The following is a 20,517-nucleotide window of genomic DNA, read 5'->3' on the forward strand; positions in this document are numbered from 1 at the left end:
ATCTTTGGACTGTGGGAGGAAACCAGAGCACCCGGAGAAAACCCGCGCAGACACGGGGAGAATGTGCAAACTCCACACAGACATTCGCCCTAGGTTGAACTTGAACGTGGGTCCCTGGTGCTGAGAGGCGACAGTGCTAACCACTGAGCCACTATGCTGCCCTATTAGAATTGACAATGCACACAGGATGTTGAAGATGCAATTCAGGTGCCTGGAAAGACCTGGGAACCGCCCTTCGATTTTGGATTGTGCAAGAATTACTCCACTCAGCTCTGACTGTCTGAACAGTGGGAAGCTATCCATTTCCTTCGTAGAGAGAGGTGTGGATAAATCATCAGTAATATTAAAAACAAACTTGTTAGAAATGATTTAATATGAATGTGATAGAGAAAATAATCCTGAAGTGGCATATTTTTGCATATGCCAGTATATCATGACAAAGGGCATAGATTCTGCTCTGTGCAGATGAATTTTAGTTTTGACATGAAATACTTCTTTACAAAATAAAATCAATTAGCTGGATTAATTTGTCAGAAAACATTCTTGAGACTACAACACTGATCCACCTAAGAAATGGCTAGATCCTACAAGTGTCAATTCTAATAGGGCAGCATAGTGGCTCAGTGGTTAGCACTGTCACCTCTCAGCACCAGGGACCCACGTTCAAGTTCAACCTGGGGCGAATGTCTGTGTGGAGTTTGCACATTCTCCCCGTGTCTGCGCGGGTTTTCTCCGGGTGCTTTGGTTTCCTCCCACAGTCCAAAGATGTGCAGGTCAGGTGAATTGGCCATGCTAAATTGCCCGTAGTGTTAGGTGAAGGGGTAAAACCTATGCCCTCTAGTTCTGGACTCCCCGACCTCAGGGAAAAGACTTTGTCTATTTACCCTATCCATGCCCCTCATAATTTTGTAAATCTCTATACTAACTATCTCTACAAGTGATAGTTAGTATTCTAGTAGGATGAGATCAAGAACTACTTTATCCAAACCTATCTTGTGATCTATAGCTTCCCTGGGTAAATTCACGATATAATGTCAATGAGCCATACAGACCGCAAAAACTCTGTGATAGATCCATGCTCTGTGCTGAATTTGCAATTTCAATTGGCCACTGTACTTCTGGCTGATAAATTGAGCTCAGCTTTGATGCCCCCGCTCAGCTGAATAGTGATAACCTCTCCAAGATTTAGAAGATAAAGTGAGAGTTAATTTCTGATTCATTCAAATCTTGGAGAAAGCTTCTTTAATAAATCATTGGATTAATTAAAATTGTATTTTAAAATTAAGGTTCATTTCCAAACCTTTCAGTTCTTCATTACTGAGATTTCAACTTAGAATTTACACCTTTATCAGTTTTTCCTTAATCTATCAGATGATTGCTTGTCATACACATTTCCTGTTCATCAACTAGTTGTCGAGACCAACAAATCCACTCTTGACTTTAATTCCTACAGATAGGAAGCTGAGAAATGTTTTTGGCTTTACAATGCAGTCATTTAAAAAAACTGTAAAATCTAAATACATTTTCTTTAAATTATAATATATACAAAGAATATAACGAGCCACAATTTTAATTGAGAAGATTAGTGGTTAGTATCATTTCTCTTTTGACATAACGATCAGACCCCAATCAGCTTCCTGACCTTCATAAATTATTGTCTATATTAATTTTTAGTTATTTATGAATTGCAGTTTTACTGTACTCAGGCAAAGTACACCATGTACATTTAAATGTGACGACAGATTCCACTCTGTATAGTTAATAATGTCAAAAGATGAGTAGCATTCGTCACCTTCCAAGGATATTTACTCAGCATGAATTAAAATGATTCTGAAAATGTCGCTAATGGTGTTAATCTGCAAATACACCAGGATAAAATATATCTCTCAAAGCTATAGCATTGTCACATCTTTTCCCTTTTTAAAAAAAAAATCGTCAATATGTAAAAATAGATAAATTTTTAAAATCCTTTAGTCTTATGCTATTAGTACAGTACAATGCAGATACATCACACTAACTCTATGCAGGCACACATTCAGTACAGCATCCATTTCAATTTGTTTCTTCCACCACTGAACATCTTCATCTTCATCAAAGTCGTGGCATCGTGCCAGCAATTATGTTGTCTTGTCCTGCAATGTATAACAATAAACCCCATCTAAATATTCTGGTATTTTTATTTTTAGATTTTTCCAAAAATACTTAGGGTTACGGACAGTATATACAATCGTCTCAGACACTATACTTTGAGTAAGTCCAGCTTCAAAATATAAGTTGCTTATCCCACCTTCTCAATGCAACCTTCCAAATGTGGAATAAGATGTGAATCAGATTTTGTAACTGCATTGACTTTGTGGTAATTAATACATCGATGTTGGGTACCATCTGATTTTGGCAACATATGGGTGAACTCTACTCGCTACAACTCACTTTGATTATATTGTCTTTGAGCATGCTTTCAATCTGTCTTTGAACCTGTGCCAAACTTAGAGGATTAAGTCTATAAGGATGTTGCTTAATTGAAACAGCATTTCCAGTATCTACATCATGCATAATCATGTTAATCCTTCCCAGCTTATTTCACATCTCTGTCCGTGTGATTGTAATAATTCTTTCAGGTCATTTAGATTTTCCTCTGGAAAGTAATTTAGTAATTTATTCCAATTTTTGAGAACATCCTCATTATCCAATTTAATTGGAGGAATGCCAAATACAAATTTGTCTGAATTTGGTTTTTCATTCTGAGTTGTAACAAGTACCACATTCTGCTTTTGCTTTCCTTCCCTGTCAAAATACCATTTGAGCATATTCGCATGACACACTCTGACTTTTCCTTCAATCTGGCATTCTTATCAAATACTTTACCTCACTCAATTTGGGATCTCTGGCATGGACGATTTGGACCGAAAGCTCTGTTTCTATGCTGTACAGCTTTGTGACCTGCTCTGGTACTAATACTAGCACTTTATCTTCTCTAGCAAAATTATGATTTTTTTTTATTCTTTGTCTGCTCCCTGTTTCATTATATGCTGTGCTACTTTAAAATGCTGGCTAGCCAACTCACCCACCCTATTTAATCTTTCCCTAACATTTGACACATAGTGCAAATATGTGGTCACTGAACTCTGGCTTATCAACTTTTCCTTAATTAATTTCAGTGGTCCTCTTACCTCATGTCCAAAGATTAATTCAAATGGACTGAATGTAGTTGATTCATTAGGTTCAACCTTAATGGCAAAAAGTACATCTAGAATTCCATGCATAAAGTACATACAGTCCTGTGGCTCGTCATGACTAGAACCCCTCAACATGGTTTTTAATGTTTGATGCCATTGTTTTGATGCCCCTTACGTGTCTGGATGGTACACATTTGTTTTAAATTGTTTTATTCCTAGGCTATCCCTAACTTCCTTCAATAATTTTGATGTAATTTTGATCTGATTGTATTTTGGTGGGTAGTTTGTATCTAGTAAAAAAAAATTGACTAACTCTTATACAGTCCTTCTAGCCATGATATTGCATAATGGAAAGGTCTCCAGAAGTGTAGGAGACATATCCATTATGTTCCAGATCAATCCCCTTGCAAATATATTAAGAAGATATCCTAGATCCTAACTCTTATTTAAAGGCAAGTGTAAGGTGCTGTTTTCCAGAAATAATTTGATAGGTTACACTACTCGGCTTTAAGCAAAACGCACTTTATTAGAACAAAGAACAGTACAGCACAAGAATGACACCAAATTAAACTAATCCCTTCTGCCTGCCCTTGGTCCATATCCTGCTATTCCTTGCATATCCATGTGCTTATCTAAAAGTTCCTTAAGTGCCCTGTCGTATCTGCCTCCAGTTCCCCTGGCAGTGCTTTCCAGATTTTGTGTTTAAAAAAAAACTTGCCCTTCACATCTCCTTTGAACTTTCCCCCTCCCACCTTAAATGCATGCCCCCTAGTATTAAACGTTTCAAATCTGGAAAAAAGATTCTGACCGTCAACCTTATCTATGCATCTAATAATTTTATAAACTTCTATCAAGTCTTCCCCAGCCTCCGCCGCTCAAGAGAAAACAACCTGAGTTTTTCTCGTTTTTCCTTATAGTTTACACTCTCTAATCCAGGTACCAGCCTGGTAAATCTCTTCTACACCCTCTCCAATACCTCCACATCTTTCCTGTAAAGAGGCAACCAGAATTGAACACCATACTCTTAAGTGTGGCCTAACCAACTTAAAAAGCCACAACATGACATCCTGACTCTATTCCCCGACCAATACGTATGGCAAGTATGCCATATGCCTTCATTCCCACCCTATCTACTTGTGTGGCCACTTTGAGAGAGCTATGGACTTGATCAATGCTGTTCAGAGTCCTGCAATTAACTGTGCACTTTTCCTTAACATTTGATCTCTCAAAGTGCAGCACCACATACTTAACTGGATTAAACTCCATCTACTGTTTCTCTCCCTGTATCTGCAATTGATCTATATTCCGCTGTATCCTTTGACAACCTTCAACACTATCCACAACTCCACCAATCTACTTTTTCATCTAAGTCCTTTATATATATCACAAACAGCAGAGGTTTCAGTATGGATCCCTGCAGAACATCACTAGTCATGGACCTCCAGTCTAAAAAGTACCCTTCCACCACTACCTTCTGTTTTGAATTCTGAATCCATGCAGCCAAGTCACTGTGGATCCCATGCTCTGGATGACCTACCATGAGGGACTTTGTTGAAAGCCTTACTGAAATCCTTGTAAATAGCATGTACTGCTCTACCCTCATTGATCATCTTTGTCACCTCCTAGAAAAATTCAATCAAGTTAGTAAATCATTACCTGCCCCTGCACAAAGCCGTGCTGACTGTCCCCTACTTAGGCCATGCTTTTCCCAATGTGCTTAGATCCTATCCCTAATAATTCTCTCCAATAGCTTCCCAACTATGATGTGAAACTCACCAATCTTTGGTTTCCTGGATTATCCCCATTTCCCTCCTTGAACAGAGCAGCGACATTAGCTACTCGCCAGTCTTCCAGGACCTGTCCAGTGGCTAGCGAGAATACAAAGAAAAACCAAAAGAACTGTAGATGTTGTAAAAAAAAAATAAAAACAGAAGTTGCTGAAAAAGCTCAGCAGGTCTGACAGCATCTATGAAGAGAAATCAAAATTAACATTTTGGGTCTGGTGACCATTCCTCAGTGGATACAAAGATCTTGGTCAAGGCCCCAGCAATCTCCTTTCTTGCTTCTGTCAGTAACCTGGGGTGGATATCTTTGGCCCCTGTGGACTTATCCATCTTAATGCTCTTGAAGAGACCCAACACCACTTCTTTCTTGATCTCAATGTGCCTCAGCATATTAGCATCCTCCACACAGGTTTCACAATCCTTCGTATCCTTCTCCTGGCTGGATATTGATGCAAAGTACTCATTTAGGATCTTGCCAAATCCTCTTCCTCCAAACACAAGTTCTCTCCTTTATCCTTGAGTAGTCCTACCTTCTCCCTAGTTATCCTCTTGTTTTTAATGTATCTGTAAAATGCCTTGGGATTCTCTTTAACTCTACTTGTCAAGGTCATTTCATGACCCCTTCTTGCTCTCCTAATTCCTTGAGTTCTTTCCCGCTTTCTTTATCATTCTGACGGACCCAGTCCCATTTTAGCTTCCTAAATATGCTTCTTTTTTCCTTTTGACTAAATTCTCAACCTCTCTCATTATCCAAGGGTCCCTTACCTTGCCATCCTTGTCCTTCCTCATTACTGGAACATGACGGTCCTGAACTCTCATCAGCAGGTCTTTAAACAATTCCCACATGTCAAATGTGGACTTGCCTGATAACAGCGCCTCCCAATTAACACTCCCTAGTTCCTGCCTAATAGTGATGTAATTTGCCCTCCTCCAATTTCGCAAGGCCCTGACTTATCCTTATTCTTAGCTATCTTAAAACTTAAGGAGTTGTGATCACTGTTTCCAAAATGCTCTCTCACTGAAAGGTTCAGTCACCTGGCCAGGCTCATTAGCCAGGACAAGGTCAATATGGCCCCTCCTTTCAAGAAACTCTCTTGGACGAACCTAACAAATTCTACTGCATCAAAGCCTCTTGCTGTAAGGGAGGCCCCGTCAATATTCACAAAGTTAAAGTCACCCACACAGACAAACCTGCTTTCTTCATCTTTCCAGAATCTGCCTACATATTTGTTCCTCAATCTTTCAGTGGCTGTTTGGGGGGGGCATGGTGTAATCCTATCACCTTGCACTCATCTTATTTTTGAGGTCTACCCATATTGCCTGAATGGATGAGCCCTCCACTATGTCCTCTCTGAATGCAGATGTAACATTGTGCCTGATTAATAATGCAACTCCTTCACATCTTTTACCTTCCTCCCTCTCTCAGCTAAATCAATGAAACCCTGGAACATTGAGTAGCCAGTAATTAAAGTACAAACAAAAGAAAGAAGAATTGATGTAAATTTAACTCTATTATTTCAGTATTAAACAGCAATTGTTCCAATATAGTAACATCCCACAAACACAGCCTTGGCAAAGGCAAATTCAGTAAAATAGATTATCTCACATACAATGTTTCTCCAGTTTAGGAGGAAAGAACATAAAGAGAAATTTCTGCCAGGGAGAGAACTCAAGCTTTCAGGTGTAGCAACGAACTTCAAAACCTCAACAACTACTGAAAGCTAACCTAAAACCCTGGTTCTGTGGGAGCCTGACTCTCCACATTCATGCTGCTTCAACTGTTCTAACTCTTTAAAAAAAGAACCCAAGTCTTCACAAGCTGTTTACTACTTGGTACCTCTGTCTCAACCTCTTTTGATTTAAAAAAAAAAGGACAAAATGCACCTCTTAAAGCTATAGTGTCATCATACAAGTCAAGATAGTGTGTATTCTTCAAAGGGAACCTGCATGTGGTGATGCTACCATTTTTCTACTGGATCCTGGAGGTCATCTGCTGGTAAGAGCTGTTGCCAGGTGCTTGGCTTGTCTGTATGATCCCTACACACAACAGCTGTGAGTATACAAGGGGAGGTGACAGCCCCGTGAACTGGATTCACTAGACTGTTAATTGAGAGACCCAGCTAATGTTCAAACCCTGCTCTGGCAGATTGTGGAAACTGAATTCAATAAAAATCTGGAATTCAGAGTCTAATGATGACCACGTACCAATGTCAGTTGTCAGAAAAGCCAGCCTGGTTAAATTTTATCCTTGAGGGAAGAAAACTGTCATGTTTACCTGGTCTGGCCTGCATGTGACTTCAGAGTCAAGTGTTTGACTTAACTGCCCGCTGAGCAATTTGTGATAGGCACAAGTGCTAGTCTAGCCGGTGATCCCTCATCCTGTGAATGAATAAAAAAAAATTATGATGAATTACTGGTCATATTCAGAACCAAAATCCGAGCCATCATAGAAATTTGCCCTAGAAATGAATTACTTTGTCTTCCTCTACTCAGTATTCTGCGCAGTTTTCTTTCATTATTTTTATACTCAATCCTCTTCTACCTTTGTAGATGAATACTTCACTACTGGGGAGTATTGGTATGCTGAATTCTGCACCCCAGCTCCGATGCATGAAAACTTACCAAGTGCCCCCTGTTCATCCTGCTTCTCCTGGTTCTCAGAATGCACTGAAACTAGCCCGTCTGATCTGGACCTCCAACCGTAATGTCATCCTTATGGCGCATGATGGCAAGGAACACCGATTCATGGTTTGAAGCCACCACCTGGATCACATGAAATGTACTAAAGAAATAAAAATGTGTGTGCTGTTGGCAAAGCTGGTTAATGTTTACATTAAGATAGTATTGTGTAGATGTTTTTCATAAAGTTTATCATAATTTGCAATGTCAACTTTCTGTGGGTTTTTGAAAAGAGATGAAATAGCTGCCCAACAGTTGTGTCCAATTACTTATTGTTTATACCCACCATTGTTAGTTTTAACCATGTTTTGTTGTGGTTTCAAGCATTTCTTCTCTCTTGCTATTATAAAAATCTCAAAAATGCAATTGCTTGCATGATGCATATCTTACGCTGTGCACCAAAATCTGGGCTCTCCTGCAGCTATCCTAGGAAAACAGTGCAAGATAGGAAGGACGAAAGTCAAGTTTTGACACCAACAAGCAGTTAGACTGAGAGGACAATTCCTAAGAGTCATCAAAATGGTGCAGTGGCTTTCATTTCAAGGGTTTAAACTTGAAATAATACAGGGCTAATGGAATAAAGAGGCCCGACATAAAATGAGTTGATAAACTCTCAGCTCAGTCTCTAGTGATGATGGGGGACGCCATGATACTGCCCTAACTAGCACTCAAAAAGGTCCAATAAAAGTTACTTGGGTAGTGGGAAAGGACTTAAAGATGCAATATAATTTACTTTTCTGGAGTTGAAGAAAAGCCAGGAAGCATTAGTCTGCATTTAACAATCCTATACCCAATATACATTATTGGAGTATTTGTGACAGACATTGGGCAACCAAGATGGAATTTTATTTCACTTCCAACAACTGGTGGATTAGATAATTTGACCTGATCCCGTGTCTTTTTCTCCGTCAAGTTTCTCCATTTTCAACTGATCTAGCACCTCAGTTAAGGAGCTTAGTTCATTGACGTTGAAGTTCTTAATTTTTTGTCTCAACACTGTCAATCCCGGGCAACATCTTCATGAGTTTTCCATCCAGATTACGAGTTATCATCATCCTGCTGGCAGTGGAAGTTCTCAAGTTTTTTTTAAGGGGTAACATGAGCGACTAGCATAAGGTACAGAATACAGTAGTAAATTGCCTCTGACATAGAATTTGAGGCAATTCCCAGTCATTTGGTGTGTGTGTATCGTAGGAAACTTAAAACCCACAACAGATGTTCTATTCAAAGGACAGTTGAATCCTCTTCAGTTCTACAAAGATCATTATAATCATTTTAATCATCAGTTACAAACAGCAAATGTTTACAGTAGCTTTGAAAAACTAAAAACTGGGACCACTTTAGCTTGCTTTCTCACATTATTATTTTAAATTAAATTAAATCCAGTACAGTGTAACTTTACAGCTGCATTCAATCCCTGTTATACATAACTAGCTAATGCATATGAGGGACTGGTGTAAAGGGTAGAGTATGACTTATTGAATTTATAGGTTTGCACAAATTTGCATGTCACTGATACATAAAATACTTATTGTTGGAAATCCTGTTGGATGCTTTGGAAAGGTGTTGCAAGGATCGTTTGTGCAATGCATGTTGTATGAGGAAATCATAGAATTACAACTTCTTGAAAAATTTGGCCTTTTTCACCAGTTCAAAAAAAAATTGTCAATGATTTCATACTGTTAACTAGCAGTAGAGCGAGTGACCCTTAAATACTTTTAAAATACTATTAGAGCAAGTATATCAACAGCATTTTTCCCCAAGTTAAATCTGTGTATATTATTGAATTATCTGCACAGACACAGCAAAATCCTCATTAATGAATATCTGAATAGAAGCAATCAGCAAATATAGCTGTTTGAAAGGAGTTCATGCTATGGTGCCCTAGTATATTAAATGACTTTTCTTCTTAAATCTGACCTACTTCAAATATATAATGCTGAGAAGGATGCTTCTGAATGCTACATTTGGTAATAAAGTATCTAAAATACTTTCAAATCTGGTTCCTATTTTGTTAAATGTAGGAAAAATTATCTTGAAACCCTGCTCAAGCTGTAATGATAAAAATGCAAAACCTTGTCCTCTGCAGAGGTCATGTGATATTGACGATGCCTGTAATTTGAACTAGATGTCATAAAGAGTATGGTTTGGGCAAAACTGTCACTTGTCTATTCACTTAACAGCAATTTATGACTGAAAGGATCATTAAATGACTGAATACAGTGGGTGGATGCATAATTCTTCTGTGCTAATAAAAGCCTTTTATTTGTCAGAAATTCATTCAAGGGCAAAGGCTAACTTAAATTTTTTAATGAAGGAGAAAATTACCTTTATTAATTCCAGGCAAAATGTTCAGTATTTCTTCAAAGGAACTACCCCCTCTTAAGTTTCCTCTGACAGATGGTTCTTTTTCATACTGATTTAATATTTATGCTTCATGGCTTTAAATGTGTATCGAGAAGGTTTTGTCATATTGTGCATTTTGAGTTCAGCGTTCTGCTCACGTACAAAATTAATTTACAAGCATCTTTGATGAACAGATCCAAAATCACACCATTTTACAGAACAAGGGTAAGGCTGTCTTTCTTGTCTGCCTTTTTGCCATATGGCATTTTTACCTTTTCCAAAAATGTTTTTTTTTTAATTTACAATGACTCCTGCTCCCACCACAGTTGCTTATAATAGCCGATGTCCGAATGATGTTTTACAAATAAAAATATTCTATCAATCTTCCATTTTTTTGATGACTGTCTTTAATTTATAATTAATTTACTAGCTCAATGACCATTTGAAATTTTTTTTAATTCAATATCTCAAATCCCTTCATAATCTGACAATGACGGGAATTCCATTTCATTGTTATGATTAAATTCTCAAATCTTTGATATCTCCTTAACGGTCTGCCTTCTCCTGTGCTTCCACACCCTAAATTGGATATAAGGTATTTTGAATATTATTAGCATTTCTTTATACTTTATGCCTCCAATTATAAAATTAAAGACCCTGTACACACTTTTGGATCTTTATCAACATATACTCCCACCAATGCGTTCACAAGTTAACAAATTAGATATGGAAAAAGTCTGCATTTAAATGAGGTGATATTTATGATTCAGGTTCAGGTGGTCAGTAATATTTGCTTGCTTGTTTTGAATCTATTATTTTTGGGTTGAAATCATATTTATTTTGAGTTAAGCAACTTATTTAATAAGCTTGTTTCTTTCCAAACTCATACTGAGTTTCCAAATACATGCATACACCAAAAAACCTTTTATTTACCATAGGATTATTCACCATCTATTACCAAGTTCTTGTAATTCAATACCTTATGGAACTGCCAACAAGCTATCAAGGCCATACTTTGTTTAGATGATACTTGTTTTATGTATTTGATAGACAATGGGAATGGATGTCATATTATTCTAAATTCATAAAATGCAAAATGCCTTTTTCCATCAAATAGCACCCAGACAACTAAACGCTCCAGTGATTAGAACCAATTGTACCCATCCCTTTAAGCATGTAAAGTGTTAAAAATATGTATCTGAGTTAAAACCAAGTGATGAAGAAACTCAACAGGTCTACAGCATCTGGGCTGAGAGAAATAGAGTTAACATTTTGAGTCCAGTAACATTGGTTGATTGTTATGTCCCTGGATGAAAAAGTAGTAATCAGCTAAATTTCCCATTTGGTCATTTATGGGCGGCACGGTGGCACAGTGGTTAGCACTGCTGCCTCACAGCGCCAGAGACCCGGGTTCAATTCCCGCCTCAGGTGACTGACTGTGTGGAGTTTGCACGTTCTCCCCGTGTCTGCGTGGGTTTCCTCCGGGTGCTCCGGTTTCCTCCCACAGTCCAAAGATGTGCAGGTCAGGTAAATTGGCCATGCTAAATTGCCCGTAGTGTTAGGTAAGGGGTAAATGCAGGGGTATGGGTGGGTTGCGCTTCGGCAGGGCGGTGTGGACTTGTTGGGCTGAAGGGCCTGTTTCCACACTGTAAGTCATCTAATCTAATTTAATCTTATCTGTAGGCCTCCACTGAATCAGGTGCACAATTAGTCTTGGCCAAAATGCCACTATGTAAATATCATGCTGATATTAATTCTCCAGATCATCTTGTACAGAATGGCATCTAGAACAAGGGTAACTAATGTCGTGGAAGCAGAACCAGTAAGGTTTGATATCTTCAAGAAAAGAGAATAGAAGGGAGAAGGATAGCAGCAAAAGACAGAAAAAACATCCTTGAAAGAAAAACAGACAACTTCAGACCATCACCTGTTCAAGTTCTAAGGATAAACTGATAGATGTAAACTTTTGAGTGCAGACTACTTATGTCCAATCAGGACAAGAAGATTCTTTTTTTTTAAACAATGTTATATGTTCTTTCTTACTTTGTGGTTTTCAAATACTACATTTTTTTCTGAATGTTGGCAAGCTGCTTCTAAAATAAATGTTTTCAAAATTACATAAAGGCAAACAACAAAAGTTATTCACGCAGTGCCTTTAAAGTAATAAAACAAATCGCGGTACTTCGTAGGCACATTAGAGAACAGAGGATGACAGCGAGCTGCTTGAGCAGATGTTAGTTCAGATGGCCACATCAAGAGTAAAAAGCTGGATTTTAAGCAGTGTTCTAAGGAAGGTGAGAGGCAGAAAGGTTTCAGGGGAAAATTTCAGAGCACTGAGTCTAAGCAGCTGAAAGTACTGTCGCCAACGTAGGAGTGAATAAAATTGGGGCCAGAATTTGATGAGCGCAGATATTTCAGAGGGTTATGGGGCTTGAGAAAGGTAGAAAGATGGAGAGGGTTCAGGCCTCACCCCAGAGGGATGTAAAAATGAGAGGACGAGAATTTTAAAACCAGGGTAATGGGGAGCTGATGTAATTCAGAGACATGTGCTTAACAAGACTGTGCAAGGTTAATACATATCTCAAGCCCACAGAAAATCAAATGTGGGACAGCCAAGAGTGCACTAAAATAGTACATTATAGTATAGAGGTAACAAAGGAGCTTCAGTGGTCAATGAGCTGACACAATGTTGAAACCTAGTGAAGTTACAGAAGTGGTTATTTCAAGGTCAGGTATGACCAGGCTGTTCCAGTCTAAGTCTGTGACCAAGAAAAGGGATTCAGCCTGTAACTAGGGAGTGGAACAGGGACCAAAACCATGCCATCCATATTTCCAATATTTAATGTGAAATAGATTTCTTCCAGTTGGTATTAGGTGTTGGATAAACAGTTGATTTATTAGATAAGAATGAAGCCAGGTGGATATCAGTGAAGAGGTGTTGGAGGAGAAATGTGTGATAAACTGGCAAAGGGTCCAGAATGATCAAATTGAATGGCGGAGAGATAGTTGGGCAGGGGGTGTGGAATTGGTGAATAGAGTACCTTTGGCATAATCATGTGTGCAACTAATGACTGTCCTCCTCTGGGAAAGGTAAATGCAGCATTTTTGTAGTTATGCTGGTGCTGAGATAAATTCATACATTTACGCATCGCTGAAAAGACCCTTTGGCCTATCAAGTCTGTACCAACATAACGACCAGTAAATGTGCACTGAACTCAATTTCCCACACTTGTCCTGTACCCTTGTATGTTATGATATTGGAAGTACTCACCAAAATACTTTTTGAAAGTTGTAAGGTTTCCAGCCTCCACTACCTTCCCAGGCAATGCATTCCAGATTCCCGCCACAGAGTGAAAAGGCTTTTTCCCAATTTGCCTCGGAATTTCCTGCTCCTTATCTAAAACTGTGCCTCCTCATAATTGACCCCTAACCCAAAGGGAACAGTTGTCTATTCACCCTGTCCATACCCTTCACAATCTTATAAACTTCAATTATGTCCCCCCTGAGTCTTCTCTGCCTTAAAGAAATCAATCCAAGCTGATCTAGTATTTCCTTATAGCTCAATTTCTCCATCCCAGGCAAGATCTGGTAAACTTCCTCTATACCTCCCTCTACTGCTAACACATCCTTCCTGTAGTGAGGTAAGCTGAACTGCACACAGTACTCCAGTTGTGGCCTGACCAACACTCTGCACAACTCCAACATTACCTCCTTGCTCTTATACTCTGTACCATGACTGATGAAAGCAAGTGACCCATATGTCATCTTAACTATTCTATTCGCATGCTCTGCCGACTTCAAGGATCTGTGAATAATTACCCTAAGATCTCGCTGTACCTCTAAGTGTCCTGTCATTCATTAAATACTCCCTCATTTTGTTTCTTTTTCCAAAGTGCATTACCTCACACTTATCTCAGTTAAATACCATCTGCCACTGGTCTGCCCATCTGACTAACCCATCTATATCTTCCTATAACCTACAACCACCTTCTTCACTATTAACTACTCTACCAATCTTGGTATTGTCTGCAAATTTACATAACATCCCCCCTCCCCAGCCCCCATATTTCATTTGTATCATTTATAATATAAAAAATAATAAGGGTCCTAGTACTGATCTTTGTGATATACTGCGGGACACCGACCTCCAGTCATTCAAACAGCCTTCTACCACTACCCTTTGTGATCTATTCCTAAGCCAGTTTCTAATCTATTTAATCCAGTTTCCCTCAATTCCATGTGCTTTAACTTTCCAATTGTCTCCCATGTAGGACCTTCTCAAAGGTTTTGCAAAAATCCATATAGACAACATCAGCTGAATTTCCTGCAATCACACATTTGATCACATTTTCAAAAAATTCTAACAAATTTGTTTGGTATGACCTCCTTCTGACAAAGCCATACTGACTATCCCTGCTTAACCCATGCCATTCCAAATGGGTATTAATTCACTCATTCAGAATTTTCTTCAATAATTTCCCTACCACTTACATGAGACTCTACAATTTCCCGGTTCATCTCTACTACCCTTCTCAAAAAGTGGAACCATATTAGCCTTCTCTAGTCCTCTGGCACTGTAGTTAGAGAGGAATTAAAAATTTGTATCAGAGCCCCTGCAACTTTCTGCCTCGCCTCTCCCAGCAACTTGGGATGCAATTCATCTGGGCCTGGAGATTTATCTGTTTTAAGCTCGACAGAGCCTTCAATATCTCCCCATGTCAAACTGTGCAAGTTTCTTTTCCTGAATTCCGTATCTATGTTCTCCTTTTCCAAAGTGAAGACTGATTTTGCTCATAAACTATTTTTTAACCAAAAAACTTCAATTTTTCAACTAACATATCAAATTGAGTCAATTCCAGAGAAAACTGTTGAAGCAAATCCACTCATACATTTATTCAACACCCTTCCAGTATCCTGCAACTTCACACACAGATTACTCTCTTGGCCCCTAGGGCCCTACTCTTTCTCTGATTAACCTCTTCCCTGAAATACAGGATTGGTGATGGTAAATTGAAACTATGACATGCCTCTTTAACAGTTAATATCTTTTGACAAATGTGGTGGCACTCTATAGCAGATAATATATTTTGACAAATGTGGCACTATCCACACATCCAGTTATCAATAGTTCTTACGAGGAAGCAGCACTTGTCTTTGCTGATTAAACTATAGCATTATACCTGAACATATCGAGCATAGGGAGCCTTAAGCTTTTCTGACTGTTGTCAACCTGTGTCACAGTCTCTAGACTTAGCAAATTATGGCCATAGTAAATGGGATAAGCCCCTGTCAGGAAAGCTTGTATACTCCATGTCGGATATATAGAAATGATACTTGTATGAATTTCTCAAAACCATTGTTTGCAGACTCTGGGCCATGTTGTTTCCTTTGTGCTTGTCAAATAACCCATTGACTTAAAAATAAGTCATCAAGTAGGAAAAACATTGAAAACAGAAATGGTACAGATTTGTGCTCAGTGCCTTTTTAACCCTAGATTGTGTCTCATTGTCTCGATATAATGACATTATTTTACAATTAAACTATTTTTTAACCAAAAAATTCCATTTTGTAACTAACATATTTAATTGAGTCAATTCCAGAGAAAACTGTTGAGACAAATCCACTTATACATTTCCTTTTTATTAACTTCTATTAATGTTACTATTCTGCAAGACTTCAGTTATGTTTACATTAATGACCTTTTAGAAATCAAAAAAAAGTTGCCACTTGAGCCATTATTTTAATAGTGGTCCAGAAATATTGTGGCTAGTTTAAAAGATGAGGTAAAAATCACAAAAGGGGACATTGCTTGAAAAGTTCAAAAATGAGTTTTAACTTTCTGTTAAAAACTGTGTTTCTGAGAATACCTAAAATTCTGTTCTAAAGTTTTTGAAGTTGTTTGTGAACTGCTGATTTTAAATTGTGAAAGCATTGTGCATTTGATGTTGCTTTGGTATAGAAAAGCTGCAACATAGAACGGTTGTGTTATCTGTTATCCTCTATAAAATTACTGAGATACAATGACTGTCTTGGACAATTTGTAGTGAATGAATATTTCTGTAGTAAATTATATCAATGTGCAACTATAGTTCTGTATGGTGAGGTAGGAGATCAGTGTACGTGTTTCTTTGACTCCATTCATCCAGGTGTTAATCAAGTGAGCCATATCCTGATACAGGGTTAGTTCCAATTATTTCTTAATTGATGCTCGAAACTTGAGTGAACAATCCCTAGCAATCTGAATTAAAACTAAGGAAAGTTTGATTCTTCTGAAACAAAAGGTAGTGGTTTATGTTTCAAACTGGTGGCTTCTCCTGCCTCTATAGCTATTCTGTCAATTTCTTGCCACCTTATGCTTGGAGAAATGACGTTTCATCTATTCAGTTAAAATTTGAGGTAATCTGAACTGGAATGACTTCCATTATCCCACAGTATTTGCTGTCATCTATTACTCGCCTTTTCCATATAAATTTTGAAGAATCTCTTTCAGTATTGACATACAGTTACTCCCACATTGCAATTGGGAATAAAATGACCAGTGTTAGAGAGCTAGTTTCTATCTGAAAATGCCTTGTGTGGAAAATCATAGGTACCTTTTCTGAACAATTGAGGCTGATGGTTATTTTTCTTTGGAGTTATATCCTGGTAATAATGTGCATCATTTCCTTTTAACAGTCCAAATCTCCAGAATAGTAAGGATTTTAAAACGTTTTATTTTCACTGAGGATTCACATTTTTTTGATTATACTTATCTCTCAAAATTAAAATGACTGTAGCAGCCAGCCTGTTGTAGATTTTACAAAAATGGCAGAAGTCTGTTGTCTCTTGTGCTGCCCTCTAAAAGCACTTTGCTCTTCCTTCTATTCCTTTCCTATGTCCTTTTTAATCTAATATTCAAACCACCTTACAAAAGCTGTTTTGCATTCTATTCCCAAAACTATTGTGCATAGGCTATACATGTTCTAACAACCCCTCTATATTATTGAAAGAAAAATTCCAACCTCTCCCTTCATACTTTTGTGAGGACCTTAAATATATTTCCTATGTATTCTGACACAAAGATTATAAGGAGAATAGAGAAAATTATCAAAATCTGCGGGTAGCAGGTTACACATCCAAGAGCAGTGACTTTGCTGGGTATATGCAGCTGTAAGTTTGGCTTCTCCAAAATATTGATGATATGTGCAATTGCCCTTTTAAAGCTGAAGCACAAGTCAGAATCTCTTAATGATATCCCAAATTAAACCCAGAAATTGTTTTAGGAAGTAGGTAACAGCAAAGGGAGTAATAGAAGGTTAGACCAGGCTATGCTAAACATTTTGGTTGAGTTGCAAAGGTGAAGATGTGGCCAAATGAAATAAGACAGCAAAATTGTTTATTCAAGCATGGGAAAAGAATGCATTCTCATTACTTTGTTCACATTTTCATTGGAACTTATTCTTCTCCCAATCATAAATATTGAATTCTTTCCCTGAGAACAGATTGACACAAATTGGATTTTGAGATAGTACTCTTTATTTAACCTCTGAGGTAAATGTGAAGAAAAAGGTTGATTTTTTATATCCTCTTGCTTTTTACATTTAGACACAGATACACAATTTCTCTCCTCAGCTTTGGTATGTACATGCTCCAAAATGTATATTGTATGTTCATATTTATCAAGCACCATATTTAAATTGTAATTTGTGGATATGATATGGAAGTAACTGTCTGTGGCTTTTCTCCTCATCTGGTAGTAAAACAAAGTCACCAATACTTGCAAAACTTATTTAATTTCTTTGTTTAATTAAATAACTGTAAATGCTCTTTGTACTGTAAATTTATTTTCTGTGTAGATTATCTCAATGTGTTGTTTTTTGGTTTCTGTAGTTCTATATCCACATCTCTAATTAAAAGCAGAATTATAGTTCAAGTTACTGATATTTTTCTAACATAGCAACTAGAATGATTCAAGGAACCTGTGATTTAGATAGTTAAAGAACAGATCTTTGAGGAGCATGCTAAATGGTTTTCATCTGACAAAGAAGCTCCTATTCACAATCATTTCCAGCTTCCTTAGGCAGCCGAGTGAGTGATGTAGTGGCCACTATGGTGGTACTAAGCCATATAGACTCAGAAGATCTCCAATCAATCTTCAGTTAACTCATGCCGCCTAGGTGAGGTACAAGCACTAGAAGTAAAGAAAGTGCTTATTTTGAAATATCCACACTTTTCATGATTTATTAGAATTAAAGTAAAATATAGCAGATGCTGGAAATACAAAACAAACACAGAATGATGGAAAAACACAGCAACAAATTAAATACAAAGAACAAAGAGCCAGTGTCAGAACTGAAGATAACTGAGAAAGGGTGGTATTGATGATGATGATGATGATAGGTTTTGGGGACGGGGCAATGTACAGAGAATATGAAGACAGAACCGAGAGAGAGAGTAAAGAGAGCTGATGATAAGCTGAGAGAGATAAATGCTAGGTAAGGTGCGAATGATAAGTGTGAGTAGTTGAAGGTAGATTGGCTGTGCAGGGAGAAACCCATGCAATGCAGAACCTAGAGGTGTGGGAGGGAGGGTAACTGATGTAGAAGTAGGTGATCATGCTCTGAAATTGTTAAAAACAACATGGAGTCCTGAACTGGTCCAACTTATTGTGTACACTCCAAAGCATATACCCAGTATGTTCATTTCTAAATTTTACTTTTATGTTTTTTTCCAGGCAAAAAGATCCAAACCCCTGCAGAATGATTGAATTGATTCCCTGCCTGAAAGGCTTGGGAGCCAGACACTGAAGGCCAATTTAGTCGGGGATGGGAGCGATCTTGAAAGTGGTTAATCAGGGAGAAAGGTTTGATTGTGATTCCATTGAAAGAAGAGGGAAGAGCAGTCAGGTGTGGTGTTAATCCCAGAGTCCCATAGGAACGCAGTGTAGTTAAGACTGAAAAATATGTCCTGAGAAAATATGATCTGGGACTCATAGATCTGGAGGCCTACAGGGCCAATTAGATAGGTTCCTTGAGCAGGATTCTGGATCTAGGAAGTAATTATAAAGTCTTTGAGCTTCTGAATCCAGCAAGCCCTAATCTCAATGGAACTGTCAGTTTTCGTGTTGCTCAGAAAAACCCAACTGATTTTGTTTGTCTTCTACTTCTGCTCACTACTCACCTTCCTTTTAGTAGTTTTATCTCCCTCGAATTGGTGATTGTTCCTGGGTTTCCAAAATCTTGCCAATCCAATTTAAACACTCCCCTAACAACACTAGCAAATCATCCTGCAAGCACTTCAGCACTGGTCCGACCCAGATACACCCACCCAATTTGCCTGAGAACTGGTTCCACTGCCTAAAAAGTCTGATGGCTCCTCTCCTACACCAGTTCAGTTCACATGTTCATTTGCTCAGTTATCCTATTTCTATGCTCATTAGCACATGGGAATGTAACACTGAGATTACACCTCTCCACTGTCTTTCTGAGGCCTCTGAACTCTGCTTTCAACTTCATCTCTCTTCATCCCTAAGTCATTTGTACCAACATGGACCACAACTTCTGGCCTTCACTCTCCCCAAGAACAATGTCCTGCAGCTGTTGTGTGACACCAGACCTTGGTATGATAGATGTACCATTTTTTTTTAAAAATGGGTGCATGTTTGCAGTCGCTGAAATACTTGTCTCGTTCCCTGAGTAAAGAAAACCCTGATGCCTTTGCCTTCTGTTCCAACCCCCTTTACAGCTGAGCCACCATTGACTTTGGTCTGACTGCAATTCTCTGAGGCCCCTGTCACCCTGTCAGCTATATTCCCTGTAACTCTACCTGCTGTTGCATGGAGCACTGAGGTTAGTGCACGGCAGCTGCTTCTACAACGAGAAGTGAAAGATCACTTAACTTTATTGAGACCTTAGCATGCTGCTAATATCCAAAGCGGAAAACCCTATTTTGTGTTCCCTTTCATGAGCTGCAGTGCAAGAAGGTGACTTTGGCCCATCGACAAAATCCACAAACCTGACTGCCCCGGACGACCCATCGTCTCAGCCTGCTCCTGCCCCACCGAACTCATCTCCTCCTACCTCGACACGGTCCTGTCCCCATTAGTCCAAGAACTCCCCACCTACGTCCGTGACACCACCCACGCCCTCCACCTCCTCCAGGATTTCCGCTTCCCCGGTCCCCAACGCCTCATCTTCACCATGGACATCCAGTCCCTGTACACCTCCATCCCCCATCACAAAGGACTCAAAGCACTCCGCTTCTTCCTCTCCCGCCGTACCACCCAGTACCCTTCCACCGACACCCTCCTTCGACTGACCGAACTGGTCCTCACCCTGAACAACTTTTCTTTCCAATCCTCCCACTTTCTCCAAACAAAAGGAGTAGCCATGGGCACCCGCATGGGCCCCAGCTATGCCTGCCTCTTCGTAGGGTATGTGGAACAATCCATCTCCCGCAACTACACTGGCCCCACCCCCCATCTTTTCCTCCGCTACATTGATGACTGTATCGGCACTACCTCGTGCTCCCACGAGGAGGTTGAACAGTTCACC

The 20,517-nt window shown here is 38.8% G+C and overlaps 1 protein-coding gene across 5 annotated transcripts in view; it reads left to right on the forward strand.

The window, feature by feature from the left end:
• The window catches only part of LOC122540110 (WD repeat-containing protein 7), a 674,231-nt gene extending 663,859 nt beyond the window's left edge, over window positions 1–10,372 (forward strand). For all 5 annotated transcript variants that reach the window (XM_043675451.1, XM_043675605.1, XM_043675690.1 and 2 more), the window contains one exon: window positions 7,511–10,372. In XM_043675451.1, the coding sequence (XP_043531386.1) occupies window positions 7,511–7,714 (204 nt within the window). In that variant the 3' untranslated portion in view covers window positions 7,715–10,372. The remainder of the gene's footprint in view (window positions 1–7,510) is intronic.
• The last annotated feature ends 10,145 nt before the right edge of the window (window positions 10,373–20,517 follow it).

The sequence above is a fragment of the Chiloscyllium plagiosum genome, chromosome 1, assembly GCF_004010195.1.
Source record: "Chiloscyllium plagiosum isolate BGI_BamShark_2017 chromosome 1, ASM401019v2, whole genome shotgun sequence".
Taxonomy (NCBI): domain Eukaryota; kingdom Metazoa; phylum Chordata; class Chondrichthyes; order Orectolobiformes; family Hemiscylliidae; genus Chiloscyllium; species Chiloscyllium plagiosum.